The 18,326-nt window shown below is 47.5% G+C and overlaps 1 protein-coding gene across 1 annotated transcript in view; it reads left to right on the top strand.

The window, feature by feature from the left end:
* IMPAD1 (inositol monophosphatase domain containing 1) overlaps positions 1-18,061 on the top strand; it is a 58,076-nt gene extending 40,015 nt beyond the window's left edge. Inside the window, exons 4-5 of the mRNA XM_030214652.1 lie at positions 4,838-4,996; positions 16,931-18,061. Coding sequence (XP_030070512.1) covers positions 4,838-4,996; positions 16,931-17,214 — 443 coding nt within the window. The 3' untranslated portion in view covers positions 17,215-18,061. The remainder of the gene's footprint in view (positions 1-4,837; positions 4,997-16,930) is intronic.
* Positions 18,062-18,326: the final 265 nt, after the last annotated feature.

The following is an 18,326-nucleotide window of genomic DNA, read 5'->3' as shown; positions in this document are numbered from 1 at the left end:
GGAGAGATACTGGGGAGCAGCAGAATGAGTACATTTATAGGTTAGTAGAAGAAGTTTGAACAGGATGCGAAAACGGATAGGGAGCCAATGAAGCGACTTGAGGAGAGGGGTAGTATGAGTAAAGCGACCCTGGCGGAAGACGAGACGGGCAGCAGAGTTTTGACCCGATTGGAGAGGGGAGAGGTGACTAAGTGGGAGGCCAGCAAGAAGCAGATTGCAGTAGTCCAAACGAGAGGTGACAAGGGTGAGGATGAGGGTTTTGGTAGAGTGCTCAGAAAGAAAGGGGCGGATTTTACGGATGTTGTAAAGAAAAAAATGACAGGTCTTGGCGATCTGCTGGATATGAGCAGAGAAGGAGAAGTCCTCTAAAATTTCTTTTAATTGTGGCAGGATGAGTTCCCATTTCAACCTTATATAGGACTAGTTAAAAAAAGGCCCGTTTCTGACACAAATGAAACGGGTGTAAGCAAGGTTTTCCTCGGCTCCCCTGCAGCCACCCATGTCCAGTGACCCTCCTCTCCCCCTGCGCCCACTGCAACCACCCATGTCCAACGACCCTCCTCTGGACATGGATCAGCTGTGGGGCATGTTTTGTTTCCCCCCCGGGTTCTGAAGTTGACATCATAATGGCTATGGTGATGTCAGCCTGATCTACGGAGCCTAGCAGACCAACTCGGAATGAGCCACAGTCCCGGGCAAGTCAGAACGTTGGAGGTAAGAATTATTATATAGGATAGGATCTCCAAACTCAGTTGTGCAGCTTTCTTTTGCAGGGTGGCTTAATTATTACTCGATTATTTAAGCTCCTGATTTCTATTTAGGCAATCAATTGGCTACAGAAACCTTTTTTCATACAAGGATACTTATAGTTGAATTTTTTTAAATTGAATAAATACCTCAAACAAAAACATTCTGGTTATTTATTCACTAGGGCCATTTTTTTCTCACTTAGCAGAGTTTAGATTAGGATCAAATGTTGTTATGAATTGGACAAAAATATAGATCATCCTAGGGGTTTACAGTCTTTCTTAACACTGTTTATGGTGGGCTAGTTGGTTTCCTGAGGAGGACAGGTCCCAGTTCTAATTAGTTTTTACTTTGTAGCCATATATGGAGTTCCCTCTGACCATATTGAATGTTTCTACAATACAGGTTAGTGTGCCCTCCATGGTCACAAGGTTACCTGATGTTTGAGAAAGTCTTAGCATGTTTCTTTTGGTAATGAAATGTGTATGTTCCCGCCCGTAACCTCCGTTCACAGGACAAATCCCTCCTCTCTGTACCCTTCTCCAACACCGCCAACTCCAGGCTCCGCTCATTCTGCCTCGCCTCACCCTATGCTTGGAACAACCTTCCTGAGCCCTTACGCCAAGCTCCCTCCCTGCCCATCTTCAAGTCTTTGCTTAAAACCCACCTCTTCAATGCTGCATTCGGCACCTAACTCTTACCGTTCACTAAATCCAGACTGCCCCAATTTGACCGCCCCTATCAGACTGTCTGTTCACTTGTCTCTTAGATTGTAAGCTCCTTGAGCAGGGACCGTCCCTCTATGTTAAATTGTACAGCGCTGCGTAACCCTAGTAGCGCTTTAGAAATGTTAAGTAGTAGTAGTAGTATATGCAGAGGTATTATGGCCCTAGTAGTTGGATGGTGTATTTCAGATCCCTGGGGTCCAGTGAGGGTAATAGGGTAGCAGTGAGCCCTATTTGCGCCTGCCCCTAGCAGTAGCACTCTCTGTACAGTACTATGAGGCTGCCGCAAGAGGTTGTGGAAGCTAGATTGAGGGTGTAGCCGCTAGGGGCAGGAGCAAGTGGGGTTTTCCCCCTACTCTTCTTGCCCCCACTGGACTGCTGCCAGCTGAATATTGACCCCGGTATTCTTTAGTGTCCAGCTGCGCCGTTTTGTGTGCTTGGGTTGTATTCCTGTCCTGTCAACAGATAGAAGTAGAGAACCGACTTTTCCTCAGTGACATCACCAGTCTAAGGGCTGGTGTTCTGTGGAAAGTTCCATTATTTTTCTCTATCTCCAGCAGATATAAGTTGTGTGCATGATGTATCTGATCCCTGGTCTAGCTCCCGGCTGTACAGGCTAAGGCCATACAGCTTGGTAGAGCCTAATGGTTTTGCTCTCAGGGTTTTCAGTTCACGGACTGGACCCAGTAGAATGGAGAGTTTGGCTCCGTAGCCCCAATTTATTGCTTTGGAAGGGAGGGGGGGGGGTCAGAGCTTGGGCTTATATAAACACATGTAAATTTCAGAATCGGTTCTTTTTGGATTTAGATTTTATTACTTGGGTTTCTAAACCAGCACCTTATGCTTGAAATAGACTTCCTGGACCTATACGTCTAGCTCCATCTCTACCTGTTTTTCAAATCTATGCTGAAAACCCACCTTTTCACTGCTGCTTTTTAGCTCCTAGCCACTACTCAATTGCCCTCCCCTTGTCCCTTCCTTCCTTCTCACCCATTACTTTCCTCACCTGTAACTGTCTTGTCTGTCTGTCTATTATTTAGATTGTAGGCTCTTTGGGGGGCAGACTCATGAAAAATGTCAGGAAGTATTTTTTCACGGAGAGAGTAGTGGATGCTTGGAATGCCCTCCCGCGGGAGGTGGTGGAAATGAAAACGGTAACGGAATTCAAACATGCGTGGGATAAGCATAAAGGAATCCTGTGCCGAAGGAATGGATCCTCAGGAGCTTAGTCAAGATCGGGAGGCGGGGCTGGTGGTTGGGAGGCGGGGATAGGGCTGAGCAGACTTATACGGTCTGTGCCAGAGCCGGTGGTGGGAAGCGGGACTGGTGGTTGGGAGGCGGGGATAGTGCTGGACAGACTTGTACGGTCTGTGCCAGAGCCGGTGGTTGGGAGGCAGGGCTGGTGGTGGGGAGGTGAGGATAGTGCTGGGCAGACTTATACGGTCTGTGCCTGTGCCAGAGCCGGTGGTTGGGAGGTGGGGCTGGTGGTTGGGAGCAGGGGCGTATCTGAACTGCGGCGGTAGGGGGGGCCAGGGCCAGAGTGAGGGGGCACATTATAGCCCCCCCCCCCGCCGCCGCCGCCGCCGCCGCTGCCATTGCCGATCCCCCTCCCCCCAGCTGCTACCATTTCCAACCCTCCCCCTCCGTTGCTTGCCTACCTTCGCTGGCGGGGGACCCCAACCCCCGCCAGCCGAGGTCCGCGTCCTCCTGCCGCTGCCGACTGCCTTTGGTCCTTTCATTTGTCCATTGAAGCTGGCTCCGACGAAAGTTTCTTTTGACTCTGACGTCGCTGCACGTTGTACGTGCAGGACGTCAGACTCAGAAACATTTTCTGAGCCTGACGTCCTGCACGTACAACGTGCAGCGACGTCAGACTCAAAAGAAACTTTCGTCGGCGCCAGCTTCAATGGACAAATGAAAGGACCAAAGGCAGCCGGCAGCGGCAGGAAGACGCGGACCTCGGCTGGCGGGGGTTGGGGTCCCCCGCCAGCGAAGGTAGGCGAGCAACGGAGGGGGAGGGTTGGCAGCGGTAGGGGGGTCCAGGGCGAAATCTGCGGGGGCCCAGGCCCCTGAGGCCCCACGCAGATACGCCCCTGGTTGGGAGGCGGGGATAGTGCGGGGCAGACTTATACGGTCTGTGCCCTGAAGAGCACAGCTACAAATCAAAGTAGGGTATACACAAAAAGCAGCAAATATGAGTTATCTTGTTGGGCAGACTGGATGGACCGTGCAGGTCTTTTTCTGCCGTCATCTACTATGTTACTATGTTTTGAGCAGGGACTGTCTCTTTGTATCAGGTGTTCAGCACTGCGTGTGTCTGGTAGCGCTATACAAATGCTAATAATAATAAAACAAAGCTCAAAATAAGCTGCCTTTCAACTACTGTGGGTATTTCCCTTGCTCAGAGACCTTATAGTTCAATGGCTTCATCTAGGGGACCTTTTACAAAGGCGTGCTAGTGTTTCATTAGCATACACGCTTATGTCCGCTATCAGACAGCACTAACGTTTTTTGCTTTTTGTTTCATGAGTATCTCGGAGGTGCACCTGTAAACGTCAGATTCAGGACCCCTGAGGAAGGCCTGTTGGCCGAAACACGGACCGTGTAGGGTCTTATTAAACTTTTCTGGTGCTCTTACTCCTTATGGTTTTTCTGGTCTGTTTTGGTTCATCTTCTGCCATCTTTTGTGGTTTGTGCTAGTGTTTTTAGCATGCCCTAATGATTAGTGTGCGCTAAACACTAGAGATGCCCATTAGCGCACACTTATTTTTAGCACGCGCTAAAAACGCTAGTGCACCTCAGTAAAAAGACCCCCCCCTTACTACCTTGTGTTAATGTCTTAATGTGCATTAATGGAAGCTGCATGAGCAGTAAATAGGCCATATTGAGAATAATAGGGTTTGTGTTAAATAGCATGTGTTAATGCAGGTTAGTAAATGAGGTTATTAGTTTTGTACTGAGACAGTGGAGGGTAAAGTGACTTGCTTGAGGTCAGAAGGGAGCTTCGTTGTGAGAACTTAGATCTGAACCTTTGCTTCTGTGCTTCTTGATCTCTCCCCTGTTATAACTACTAGCCCACCCCTTGTGTATTATTTCTCATCCCTGTCCATGCTGCTGTGCTGTGAATGTCTCTCCTGAGTCCAGCTAAAAATATGCTTACTTTGGAAGCTCAAACATTTTTCCTCAAACTTTCAGAAAGACAGACATACTGGCTAAACTTTCATAAATGAGTTCCTTTGTGCCAGTCATAACAGCAGGGATCATAGAATAGTGGTTAATGTCCTTTTATCTGCAGGATCATAACATCCACTTGACATGTCCTTTTTAGTCTGCTCTATACACAATAAAATGTTTCTCTCTTACAGCATGGGGCATGGTGAACGTTGGGTCGAATGTAAAAGCACGTGACAACTACAGTAAAACTCCTAAGCTCATTGTGTCCCGCTCCCATGCAGGCAAAGTAAAGGAAGTTGCTTTGAAAACATTTGGAAATGACACAGAGATAATTCCAGCTGGTGGAGCAGGTATGTTGGGACTCACTCATTCCCTTGTCTTTATGGTACCCTATGGTGCTCAGTACCTAAGAGATATATGCCTGGAAGCTATTTAAAATGTTATTGGCAAACTGTAGTCTATTAAGGGAGAAAGGGGCTTGGTTTTGTTTTCCCATTGTATATATCCCTCCTCCAGTTGAAAGCACGGGGGGGTAACTTTCCTCCAAGCTTTTCCCTTAGCGATGCTTATTTGACTAGCATAGAGACGTCAATATGCTGCCCATGAGTTAAATGCAGCCTGCCTGATCTCAGGATGCAGCCCGCTTGAAGGTTTTAGGGGGGGGGAAAAAAGCTTAACCTAGGGTTTCTTTTACAAAGCCGCACTAGCGATTGCCACGCGGCAAATGAAAGGAAGCCCATAGGAATTGAATGGGCTTCCTCTGAATTGCCGCACCGGGAATCGGTAGCATGGCTTGTAAAAGAGGCCCCTAATTAGCAAACAGACATGTTTGAAGAATTATTTGGTGGATATGAAGTCACAATTTCAAAAGAGAGTTACAGATTTTGATAGGAATGAATCTTGCTATAAGAAGCCTGCATACACATGAGTTTCTGATTGTAGCCCACTGTTGAGAACTTTTGGGTGTCCCTGTTCGCTGCAGTATTAGCAATTGGCTTCTGTCTGATAAATACATAAGTATTGCCATACTGGGACAGACCGAAGGACCATCAAGCCCAGCATCCTGTTTCCAACAGTGGCCAATCCAGGTCACAAGTACCTGGCAAGATCGCAGAACTGAACAATGCATTTTATGCTGCTTATCCTAGAAATAAGCAGTGGATTTTCCCCAAGTCCATTTTAATAATGGTCTATGGACTTTTCCTTTAGGAAGCCAACCAAACGTTTTTTAAACCCCGCTAAGCAAACTGCTTTTATTGCATGAAACAGAGAACATATCGGCAAATGAGGGTATAGTGATATATTTTAAAAAAAAATTGCAAAATCAATCTTTGCCTGGATCAAGAACAGAATTAAACAATTTATGTAGAAGAAATAAAAAAACATCCCCCCTCTTCCTCAAACCTGAGTCAAATTTAAAACGTCAAGACAGTTATGGGCCCTCAGTCTGGGCCTGCTCTTCCTTTATTGGAGTAGGAAGTAGTCTCTGGAAATAAAAGAAAATTGCTCAGATGCTTGTACACCTTACTAAGATACCATATCAAGAAACAAAAATCCCCAATAAGAAAACACCAAAAGCTATACCTCTAGTACTCAATCAAGGAGAAGTAAAGAATTAGAACAATATGGGAACATTTTAATTTTAACCGATCAAAAGCTGACTGCTTCTAGTTAACATCAGGAAGTAATAATGTATCAGTGGATCCTAATTCTTAAGGGGGGGGGGGTTCATATTAATATAGGAGGCTTTTTACTAAGGCGCATTGGCGTTTCTAGCGTGTGTTAAAAATAGGCGCACGCTAAAGGCCAATGCATTCCTATGGGCGTCTTTAGCGTTTAGCACATGCCTATTTTTTAACGCGCGCTAAAAACACTAGCGTGCCTTAGTAAAAGACCCCCATAGTAACATAGTAATGACTACAGATAAAGACCTGAACAGACCATCCAGTCTGCCCAACAGTCACACTCATTATCAATTCATGATTAAATCAACAATGAATCTGAAATAAAATACTTTATCATGGGGTTTCTTTGGCGTTTCTGGGACTGGAAGTTCGTCCTTACGTTCCAACTACGGGTGTTGCCGTCGAAGCTCACTCCAGCCTATCTGAATTTGTCTTGCCGTTTGCGAGATACAGACAGTAAAAGTCTGCCCGGCACTGTCCTCACGTTCCAGTTGCCGAAGTTGCGGTCGAAGCCCTATCCTGTCCATCCTAAACCGAATGGGAATATAAGGGACACAGACTGTACAAGTTTGCCCGGCACTGGCTTTAGTTTTTCACAGCCGAAGTCACCATCCAAGCGTCACTTGACACACCCACACACACGAGCCATTTAAGTTTTGGGGTTTTTTTTTTTTTTTTTTCCATTTTTTAAATACCATCCATTTTCTATTTAGAAATCCTCTGTGTTCATCCCACGCCTTTTTGAATTCTGTCACCCAGGGGCGTAGCCAGCCTTCCGTGGGGGAGGGGTCCAGAGCCCGGGGGGAGGGGGCACATTTTAGCCCTCCCCCCGGCACCACCCCCCCACTGCCGACATTGCCGCCCCCCCTCCCGCCGCGAACCCGCTGCCGCTGCAGCCTACCTTTACTTTTGCTGGCGGGGGATCCCACTCCCCGCCAGCCGACGTCTTCTTCTCAGTCGCTTCCTGCTCTTCAATTTGTTTGCTGATGTGTCAGACTCAGAGAACAGAACTGTTCTCTGAGTCTGACGTCCTGCACGTACAATTACGTGCAGGACGTCAGCAAACAAATTGAAGAGCAGGATGGACTGAGAAGACGTCGGCTGGCGGGGAGTGGGATCCCCTGCCAGCAAAAGTAAAGGTAGGCGGGGGCGGGTTCGCCGGGAGGGGGTCCTGGGGTGAATCTGCGGGGGCCCCGGCCCCCTCAGGCCCCACGTAGCTACGCCACTGCTGTCACCGTTCATATCTAGTGCTTCCAAACCTGTCTTAATGGAGTCCTTGTATTAAGCTGCAGCAAACAATGGCCTCAGTTCATTCTTATGTGAGTCTTTCCCACATGCTAAGGCCATTTTTTACTGTAGCTGTAAAATGGCTTATTTTTTATATTATTTATTAATGGCTATGTGCTAATGTCATTAGTGCATGACCATTTTTGTAAAAATTACCATGTGAGCACTTACTTATATCCATTTTATAGGTGGTAAGGGCTCCCTGCGCTAACCTATTGGCATGCAGTAATGTAGATAGCATAGGAACACCAACTGTGTCCATCCATGACAGGCCCCCCTTAAAAGAAAAAAAAAAACTATTAGAAATAATTTTTAGTGCGTGCACACACTTCAGAATTACCGCAAGATGTCTGAGCATGTCCCCTAGTACTCCGTTTTTAGCTGCGTTAGGCACACATTAACACCTGATGCAGCTTAGTAAAAGGGACTGAGTTAATAAAGGTAGCCTGTTTAAAGGAGCAATACATTTACATGATTATTTAAGAAGAAACAAGGCACCTAGCTGGAATGCACCTGGCTTTAACAACAAAAAATGTTTTCTTTTCCACTGGGTTTCCCTAATTGAATCCAGAAAAAAATTTGAGCATTTCAGCTTAAAAAAGAAACACCATGAGATCTGAAGAATATACACAGTAGCCAGTCCCTGTAGGTGCTAATGTTACTAATAAAATTGCAGGAATAGCCGCTTCTGAGTTGATGTTCTAACAATGAAGTAACATTTGAAAGTATCCACATTCTGATCCTTATCTTGATGAGCTTTTAGTTTTTTTCAGAATTCTAGATGATTATTCGTAGATTTATTCTTACTGTACACCGCCTTCAAAAGGTGGTAAATAAATCCTAATAAATATATAAATGAAATAGCTAAAATAATAATAATACATGAACAGGAGGTGTCTTGTGCAGAGGAATTGGATGGTCCTCCTCCCAAGTTGCTCTCCCCTAGGTCAGTGGTGTCCGCAGCTCATCATCAACAAGCGGTTCCATAGCTGAAACCGTCTGGAGGATCCCCCTACATAGGCTGTAGAAGTGGTGTCTGCTGTTTGGGGCTCAAAGGATGTCTCTATCCCAAGACATGGCATCAGGCTCCCTGGCCCTGGTGTTGACATAGTAGGGCCAGCCCTCAAAGAAACTTCCTAGACCCCCATCCTTTGCACAAAAGTATTCAAAGGGTCCTCATTGCCAGGCTGCCGGGTTTCAGAGGGAAAAACCTGCAGTCTGCCCTTCCATTTGACCATATTTGAGGCAATCAATATGAGCAGTCAGGGAACAACAGAAGCGACTGCCACCCTCTTACTTCCCAGTCTGCTCAGAAGTTTTAAACACTTCACACACATGCAGTCCTAAGAAATTTATGAATCCCCAGCTGTATATAGCACCTAATCCATATTTTGAGTATAATCTAATCCCTAATGAGAGGGATAATAAAATTATTTATTCAAAGGAGTTGTGACAATAACCTTTTGGCCCATTTTGTTCAGTAATCCTCTCTAGGTTTATTATCTTGTAGCACTGAAGATAATCCAGGTTAAGTTCCCTCTGGACAGAGAAATGCTGTAGTTCAAAGAGCCTGCTGTAGATGTTTCCAAAATAAAGTCCTTTTGGATCCTGGGAAGGCAGTTTATAAATCAATGAATGCAATAGAATAGTTATAAACAATCACAATGTAATTAACATCATTGCCAACTCTGCAATCTCCAGTGTTCATAAGTAATTAAAAGTCAAAAGGCACACACAGAAGAAGAACAACAGCTAAGAGTAAAATGAGGAGCCAAGATTTTTTTTTTCACTTTTAAATATTAATGAGATTGGAAGGCTCAGAGATAAAGAAGAGGATTAAGTAGAAGCTGAATGCTTGCCCTTATAATATGTCTTTAGTTTTTTTGTTCAGTGTTCTGCTTCCTTTAGTTTTGTTAATGACCCCCATCTGAACAAAGCAATTTTTCTAAACACCATAGCATACGTTCCCCACATGTGGTATGTGTACCCCAAGGAGTACGGGAGACATCAATATGGGATACGGGGGGCACTTTCCCAGCCCCAAACATGGCCTTCGTCTCTCTCTACCACTGCCATTGTTGCCTTCCCATCCCCCAACTATGATCTTTACCTGTTGCCCTCTGCCACTAGGATTACTGCCTTTCCAAGTCTGCGGCAGTGGTATTGCTGGTAAAAACAGCAGGAAAGGCTCCCAGCACCCTTTCCCTCTGTGCCCCACATCTAGCTCTTACAACCCCACCCCTCCAACACAAAGTTTATATCAGAGGAGTGGAACTGCAAGGCTAGCAGCAGCGCTTGCAAGGAAATGTCCAGCACATCGTTTCTGCTGCTGTCACTGCCGTTCCTGCTGCTATCACTGCTGAAGATGATCCTGGAAGGCAACAAGAGGGTAAGCAAGAGGGAGAGGTCAGATAGAGAGAGGGACAGAGCAATGCTGATTGGTAGGAGGAGAGACAGAGCGAGGCGAATTGGTATGGCAGAGGAGAAAGTGAGAGACATGGCAAGGTGATGCAGCATGGAAGAGGGGGAAACAGAGAGATTGAGGCGGTGTGGCATGGCAGAGGGGGGGAAGTGAGAGACGTGGCGAGGAGATGCGTCATGGCAGGGGGGGGGGAGTAAGACAGAGTGAGGAGATATGGCATGGCAGAAGCGAAAGTGAGAGACATGGCTAGGAGATCCGGCATGGCAGAAGGGGAAAGTGAGACAGAGCGAGAAGATTGGCAGAGGGGGAAGTGAGACAGCTAGAGGAGATTGGCAGAGGGGGAAAGTGAGACAGAGCGAGGTGATTGGCAGAGGGGGAAAGTGAGAGAGAGCGAGGAGATTGGCAGAGGGGAAAGTGAGACAGAGCAAGAAGATTGGCAGAGGGGGAAGTGAGACAGCTAGAGGAGATTGGCAGAGGGGGAAAGTGAGACAGCGAGGTAATTGAGAGAGAGAGAGCGAGGAGATTGGCAGAGGGGGGAAGTGAGAGAGAGCGAGGAGATTGGCAGAGGGGGAAAGTGAGAGAGCGAGGAGATTGGCAGAGGGGGGAATGTGAGAGAGAGCGAGGAGATTGGCAGAGGGGGAAAGTGAGAGAGAGCGAGGATATTGGCAGAGGGGGAAGTGAGAGAGAGCGAGGAGATTGGCAGATGGGGAAGTGAGACAGCTAGAGGAGATTGGCAGAGGGGGAAAGTGAGACAGAGCGAGGAGATTGGCAGAAGGGGAAAGTGAGAGAAAGCAGAGGGGGAAAGTGAGAGAGCGAGGAGATTGGCAGAGGGGGAAAGTGAGAGAGAGCGAGGAGATTGGCAGAAGGGGAAAGTGAGAGAGAGCGAGGAGATTGGCAGAAGGGGAAAGTGAGAGAGAGCGAGGAGATTGGCAGAGGGGGAAAGTGAGACAGAGCGAGGAAATTGGCAGAAGGGAAAAGTGAGACAGAGCGAGGAGATTGGTAGAAGGGGAAAGAGAGTGAGCAGAGGGGGAAAGTGAGAGAGAGCGAGATTGGCAGAGGGGGAAAGTGAGAGAGCGAGATTGGCAGAGGGGGAAAGTGAGAGAGAGCGAGGAGATTGGCAGAGGGGGAAGTGAGAGAGAGCGAGGAGATTGGCAGATGGGGAAGTGAGACAGCTAGAGGAGATTGGCAGAAGGGGGAAGTGAGAGAGAGCGAGGAGATTGGCAGAAGGGGAAAGTGAGAGAGAGCGAGGAGATTGGCAGAAGGGGAAAGTGAGAGAGAGCGAGGAGATTGGCAGAGGGGGAAAGTGAGACAGAGCGAGGAAATTGGCAGAAGGGAAAAGTGAGACAGAGCGAGGAGATTGGTAGAAGGGGAAAGTGAGAGTGAGCAGAGGGGGAAAGTGAGAGAGAGCGAGATTGGCAGAGGGGAAAGTGAGAGAGAGCGAGATTGGCAGAGGGGGAAAGTGAGACAGCGAGGAGATTGGCAGAAGGGGAAAGTGAGAGAGAGCGAGGAGATTGGCAGAGGGGGAAAGTGAGAGAGAGCGAGGATATTGGCAGAGGGGGAAAGTGAGAGAGAGCGAGGATATTGGCAGAGGGGGAAGTGAGAGAGAGCGAGGAGATTGGCAGATGGGGAAGTGAGACAGCTAGAGGAGATTGGCAGAGGGGGAAAGTGAGACAGAGCGAGGAGATTGGCAGAAGGGGAAAGTGAGAGAAAGCAGAGGGGGAAAGTGAGAGAGCGAGGAGATTGGCAGAAGGGAAAAGTGAGACAGAGTGAGGAGGTTGGTAGAAGGGGAAAGTGAGAGTGAGCAGAGGGGGAAAGTGAGAGAGAGCGAGATTGGCAGAGGGGGAAAGTGAGAGAGAGCGAGATTGGCAGAGGGGGAAAGTGAGACAGAGCGAGGAGATTGGCAGAAGGGGAAAGTGAGAGAGAGCGAGGAGATTGGCAGAGGGGGAAAGTGAGAGAGAGCGAGGATATTGGCAGAGGGGGAAGTGAGAGAGAGCGAGGAGATTGGCAGATGGGGAAGTGAGACAGCTAGAGGAGATTGGCAGAGGGGGAAAGTGAGACAGAGCGAGGAGATTGGCAGAAGGGGAAAGTGAGAGAAAGCAGAGGGGGAAAGTGAGAGAGCGAGGAGATTGGCAGAGGGGGGAAGTGAGAGAGAGCGAGGAGATTGGCAGAAGGGGAAAGTGAGAGAGAGCGAGGAGATTGGCAGAAGGGGAAAGTGAGAGAGAGCGAGGAGATTGGCAGAGGGGGAAAGTGAGACAGAGCGAGGAAATTGGCAGAAGGGAAAAGTGAGACAGAGCGAGGAGATTGGTAGAAGGGGAAAGTGAGAGTGAGCAGAGGGGGAAAGTGAGAGAGAGCGAGATTGGCAGAGGGGGAAAGTGAGAGAGAACGAGATTGGCAGAGGGGGAAAGTGAGACAGAGCGAGGAGATTGGCAGAAGGGGAAAGTGAGAGAGAGCGAGGAGATTGGCAGAGGGGGAAAGTGAGAGAGAGCGGGGAGAATGGTAGAGGGGGAAAGTGAGAGAGAACGGGGAGAATGGCAGAAGGGGGAAGTGAGAGAGAGCGAGGAGATTGGCACAGGGGGAAAGTGAGACAGAGCGAGGAAATTGGCAGAAGGGGAAAGTGAGAGAAAGCAGAGGGGGAAAGTGAGAGAGCGAGGAGATTGGTAGAAGGGGAAAGAGAGTGAGCAGAGGGGGAAAGTGAGAGAGAGCGAGATTGGCAGAGGGGGAAAGTGAGAGAGCGAGATTGGCAGAGGGGGAAAGTGAGAGAGAGCGAGGAGATTGGCAGAGGGGGAAGTGAGAGAGAGCGAGGAGATTGGCAGATGGGGAAGTGAGACAGCTAGAGGAGATTGGCAGAAGGGGGAAGTGAGAGAGAGCGAGGAGATTGGCAGAAGGGGAAAGTGAGAGAGAGCGAGGAGATTGGCAGAAGGGGAAAGTGAGAGAGAGCGAGGAGATTGGCAGAGGGGGAAAGTGAGACAGAGCGAGGAAATTGGCAGAAGGGAAAAGTGAGACAGAGCGAGGAGATTGGTAGAAGGGGAAAGTGAGAGTGAGCAGAGGGGGAAAGTGAGAGAGAGCGAGATTGGCAGAGGGGGAAAGTGAGAGAGAGCGAGATTGGCAGAGGGGGAAAGTGAGACAGCGAGGAGATTGGCAGAAGGGGAAAGTGAGAGAGAGCGAGGAGATTGGCAGAGGGGGAAAGTGAGAGAGAGCGAGGATATTGGCAGAGGGGGAAGTGAGAGAGAGCGAGGAGATTGGCAGATGGGGAAGTGAGACAGCTAGAGGAGATTGGCAGAGGGGGAAAGTGAGACAGAGCGAGGAGATTGGCAGAAGGGGAAAGTGAGAGAAAGCAGAGGGGGAAAGTGAGAGAGCGAGGAGATTGGCAGAAGGGAAAAGTGAGACAGAGTGAGGAGGTTGGTAGAAGGGGAAAGTGAGAGTGAGCAGAGGGGGAAAGTGAGAGAGAGCGAGATTGGCAGAGGGGGAAAGTGAGAGAGAGCGAGATTGGCAGAGGGGGAAAGTGAGACAGAGCGAGGAGATTGGCAGAAGGGGAAAGTGAGAGAGAGCGAGGAGATTGGCAGAGGGGGAAAGTGAGAGAGAGCGAGGATATTGGCAGAGGGGGAAGTGAGAGAGAGCGAGGAGATTGGCAGATGGGGAAGTGAGACAGCTAGAGGAGATTGGCAGAGGGGGAAAGTGAGACAGAGCGAGGAGATTGGCAGAAGGGGAAAGTGAGAGAAAGCAGAGGGGGAAAGTGAGAGAGCGAGGAGATTGGCAGAGGGGGGAAGTGAGAGAGAGCGAGGAGATTGGCAGAAGGGGAAAGTGAGAGAGAGCGAGGAGATTGGCAGAAGGGGAAAGTGAGAGAGAGCGAGGAGATTGGCAGAGGGGGAAAGTGAGACAGAGCGAGGAAATTGGCAGAAGGGAAAAGTGAGACAGAGCGAGGAGATTGGTAGAAGGGGAAAGTGAGAGTGAGCAGAGGGGGAAAGTGAGAGAGAGCGAGATTGGCAGAGGGGGAAAGTGAGAGAGAACGAGATTGGCAGAGGGGGAAAGTGAGACAGAGCGAGGAGATTGGCAGAAGGGGAAAGTGAGAGAGAGCGAGGAGATTGGCAGAGGGGGAAAGTGAGAGAGAGCGGGGAGAATGGTAGAGGGGGAAAGTGAGAGAGAACGGGGAGAATGGCAGAAGGGGGAAGTGAGAGAGAGCGAGGAGATTGGCACAGGGGGAAAGTGAGACAGAGCGAGGAAATTGGCAGAAGGGAAAAGTGAGACAGAGCGAGGAGATTGGTAGAAGGGGAAAGTGAGAGTGAGCAGAGGGGGAAAGTGAGAGAGAGCGAGATTGGCAGAGGGGGAAAGTGAGAGAGAACGAGATTGGCAGAGGGGGAAAGTGAGACAGAGCGAGGAGATTGGCAGAAGGGGAAAGTGAGAGAGAGCGAGGAGATTGGCAGAAGGGGAAAGTGAGAGAGAGCGAGGAGATTGGCAGAGGGGGAAAGTGAGAGAGAGCGAGGAGATTGGCAGAAGGGGAAAGTGAGACAGAGCGAGGAAATTGGCAGAAGGGAAAAGTGAGACAGAGCGAGGAGATTGGTAGAAGGGGAAAGTGAGAGTGAGCAGAGGGGGAAAGTGAGAGAGAGCGAGATTGGCAGAGGGGGAAAGTGAGAGAGAACGAGATTGGCAGAGGGGGAAAGTGAGAGAGAGCGAGGAGAATGGTAGAGGGGGAAAGTGAGAGAGAACGGGGAGATTGGCAGAGGGGGAAAGTGAGAGAGAACGGGGAGATTGGCAGAGGGGGAAAGTGAGAGACAGCAAGGAGAAGCGGCATGACCAAGGGGGAAATGAGAAAGAGAAAAGCTTACAGTCCTCGACTTGAAGTTGAAGAACACTGCTCTGTAGGGTCCTCTCCTTTTGAACAGTCTCTGCTTGTGCTGTAATCAAGTCGCTGAGTATCACCAACTGTAGACAGAAGGAGTTCCACTTGACACAGAGCCAAGCTTAATTTAGAATATTATCAAAACAGAGGTGTAAACTAGGTACATACTACAAGGAGTATCAATCTGTTTGCTGTACTTCCTGGCATATGTAAAATAGGAAAGATTCTCATGGAATACCCTTTATAAAATGAACACAAAAAACAAAAAAAAACTGAGTTGTAGAACTGTTTTTAATTTTCGATACTGATTGAAGGAATAAATTCAGTGTAGGACTGGATTAAGCAAGAACTGGTTTGTAAGACAAATGGCCAATCTCCTCTAGCTGTCTCACTTCCCCCTCTGCCAATCTCCTCGCTCTCTCTCACTTCTCCCTTTTGCCAGTCTCCTCACTCTGTCTCACTTTTCCCTTCTGCCAGTCTCCTCACACTGTCTCACTTTTCCCTTCTGCCAATCTCCTCGCTCTCTCACTTTCCCCTCTGCCAATCTCCTTGCTCTGTCTCACTTTTCCCTTCTGCCAATCTCCTCTACCTGTCTCACTTTCCCCCTCTGCCAATCTACAGCACCTCACTACCTCTCCACCCTCATCTCCCCTTACGCTCCTACCCGTAACCTCCGCTCACAAGACAAATCCCTCCTCTCAGTACCCTTCTCCACCACCGCCAACTCCAGACTCCGCCTTTTCTGCCTCACCTCACTCTATGCTTGGAATAAACTCCCTGAGCCCATACGCCAAGCCCCCTCCCTACCCATCTTCAAATCCTTGCTCAAAGCCCACCTCTTCAATGTCGCTTTCGGCACCTAACCATTGTACCTCTATCCAGGAAATCTAGACTGCTTCAATCTTGATTGACTGCACTTTTTGTCCTTTAGATTGTAAGCTCCTTTGAGAGGGACTGTCCTTCTTTGTTAATTGTACAGCGCTGCGCAACCCTGGTAGCACTTTAGAAATGTTAAATAGTAGTAGTAGTAGTAGTGTTGGTCTGTTAATTCAAAAAGTAAAACCATTAAACATTTTTATTTATCTGCGATTACAGTGAGTGTGGATGAGGGATCGGAATGTACGTTCCTGTAGAACAATCATAGTAACATAGTAAGTGATGGCAGATAAAGACCTGATGGTCCATCAAGTCTGCCCAACTCACACTCATTACCAGTTCATGATTAAATCTACAATGAATGTGATGTAAAACACTTGATCATGGTCTTTCTTTGGCGTATCTGGGACACAGAGCGTAGAAGTCCGCCCGGCCCTGTCCCCATGTTTCAACTACTGGAGTTGCTGTTGAAGCCCACTCCAGCCTATCTGTCTTTGTCATTTGTGGAACACAAACCATAAAAGTCTGCCCAACACTGTCCTCAGGTTCCAGCCACTGAAGTTGCTGTCAAAGCCCTTTCCAACCCATCCTAAACCGGATTGCCATATACGGAACACAGACTGTACAGGTTTGCCCGGCACCAGCCAGAGTCGCTATCTTAAGCGTCACTCAACACATACACACACATGCAGCTATTTAAGTTTAGGGTTTTTATACCATCCTTTTTCTAATTAGAGATCCTCCGTGTTCATCTCATTTAATCCAGTGCTGGGGGGGAGGGGGGTCTGTTATCAAAGAAATGTGTGTCTTATCTGTCTGCCTTCATATAAAGGAGTAAATAATGGCTTGAACACAGATGGATTTCAGTATTTTTAAAATTTGTGACAGTAGTCTTTTAACATTGATTGAAGTTCTTATACTGCTGAAGCTACTTATTTTCATTGTATAAATAATTTACCTTTTAAGTTTTGGATTTGATGCGAGTGGGGCCCAGAGCAGCATTTCATCCGTGACCAGTGTGCTAAAGAGATGTTTTGTATTTTGTTTCAAATTATTGCTAGCTTCAGCCGTGGCCCATTGCTTAAGAGAACGTTTTAAATTTTATTGTATTGTACTCTTTTTTTTTTTTTTTTTTTTTTTTGAACATTCATTCAAGCTTGTCTTTCTTCTCCTGAAGGTTATAAAGTCCTCTCTTTGCTAGAGGTGACCGATGATAATCAAGAACAAGCAGATGTATACATTCATACGTCCTATATCAAGAAGTGGGATATATGTGCAGGCAACGCTCTGCTGCGTTCCCTGGGAGGACATATGACCACTCTGAGAGGAGAAGAGATCATCTACACTGGTTCCGATGGTAATGAGGGGGGACTTCTAGCAAGCATTGGTGTGGACCACATTGCGCTGGTTCAAAAACTGAGCGATAAGTTCCCAGATTTGGACAAGTCATCGCACAAGTAGAGCCCAGACGGAAAGGAGTGTGAATTCTCCTTTTAAAGCCCTTCCCATCGGCCTGAGGAGCAAGGCAAGGAACTAGCATCAGAAAGCGAGAATGCACAACGCAGGCCAGCACACTATGGACAAATAAGGTTTACAGGGCAGCAGCTGAGAACATACCAACATATTGACAGTGTTTCACTTTTAATTTTTAAAGACTCTTTCCCATACACTGTTGGGGGGGGGGGGGGGGGGGGGTTGTGTCTTTTCTGAAGATTGACACATATTATCTGCCACAAGACCCATCTTATTTCTATGGGCTCTGATGCTGAGGACATGTGCTAATCTTTAGTAAAAGACCCTGTGTGGGCTTCTTTTACAAAGCTGCGCTGGCGTTTCCTGCGCGGCAAATGAGAGGAAGCCCATTCAATTCAAAACCCTATGTTTGTGACTACATGAAATGTTAAAAATTAACAAGAGAGAGGTCTGTGATTTACAGCTATAGTTGGTTGTAGAGCTGGTAGTCATTTCATACAGAACTTAACCAGAGAAACCAATTCATTCTGCTCATCTTGTGTTGCTGTCTCACCAGTTCAGTTGAAAAGCATGCCCCGTGGCCTTTTCCTGTCAGACAAGAACACTAGAAATAAGCAAATATTAACTGGATACATTTTGTGACTTATTTAAAATTTTCTAACCTGTTTTTTTTTTTTCAAATGTTACAGGTACTAAAGTGTTTTGTTCTGGTGACCTCAAGTTTTTGGTTTTTTTTTTGCATTGGTTTATTCAGGTAACTCTACTTACTGTATGTGATTTTTTTTTTTAACTGAGTTGTTTCCTTGCATCATTTTGATAAACCAGTTTTTCTTTCCATGCTGTTTTTTTTATTTCCATAAATATTTGGGAGGTGTTTCAAATCTCAGTAAAATGCAAGGTGGGGGTGTGGGGATAGAAGAAAATGTAATATCAACTCTAACCATCACATGGTGGTCAGAGCATCTCTGTGCTACCCTGGTTTTGGCCAAAGGGAATATTGCCTTCCTAATACTTTTAATCCTTTTATTTCTGATTATTCTAGTTTGATATATTCAGAAATGGAGTTGCATAAATCCCTGTGCAAGCTATACAGCAGTCAA

The sequence above is a fragment of the Microcaecilia unicolor genome, chromosome 1 (genome assembly GCF_901765095.1).
Source record: "Microcaecilia unicolor chromosome 1, aMicUni1.1, whole genome shotgun sequence".
NCBI lineage: Eukaryota > Metazoa > Chordata > Amphibia > Gymnophiona > Siphonopidae > Microcaecilia > Microcaecilia unicolor.
The sequence above is the reverse complement of the archived record's forward strand: the minus strand, read 5'-3'. Positions and strand labels throughout refer to the sequence as shown.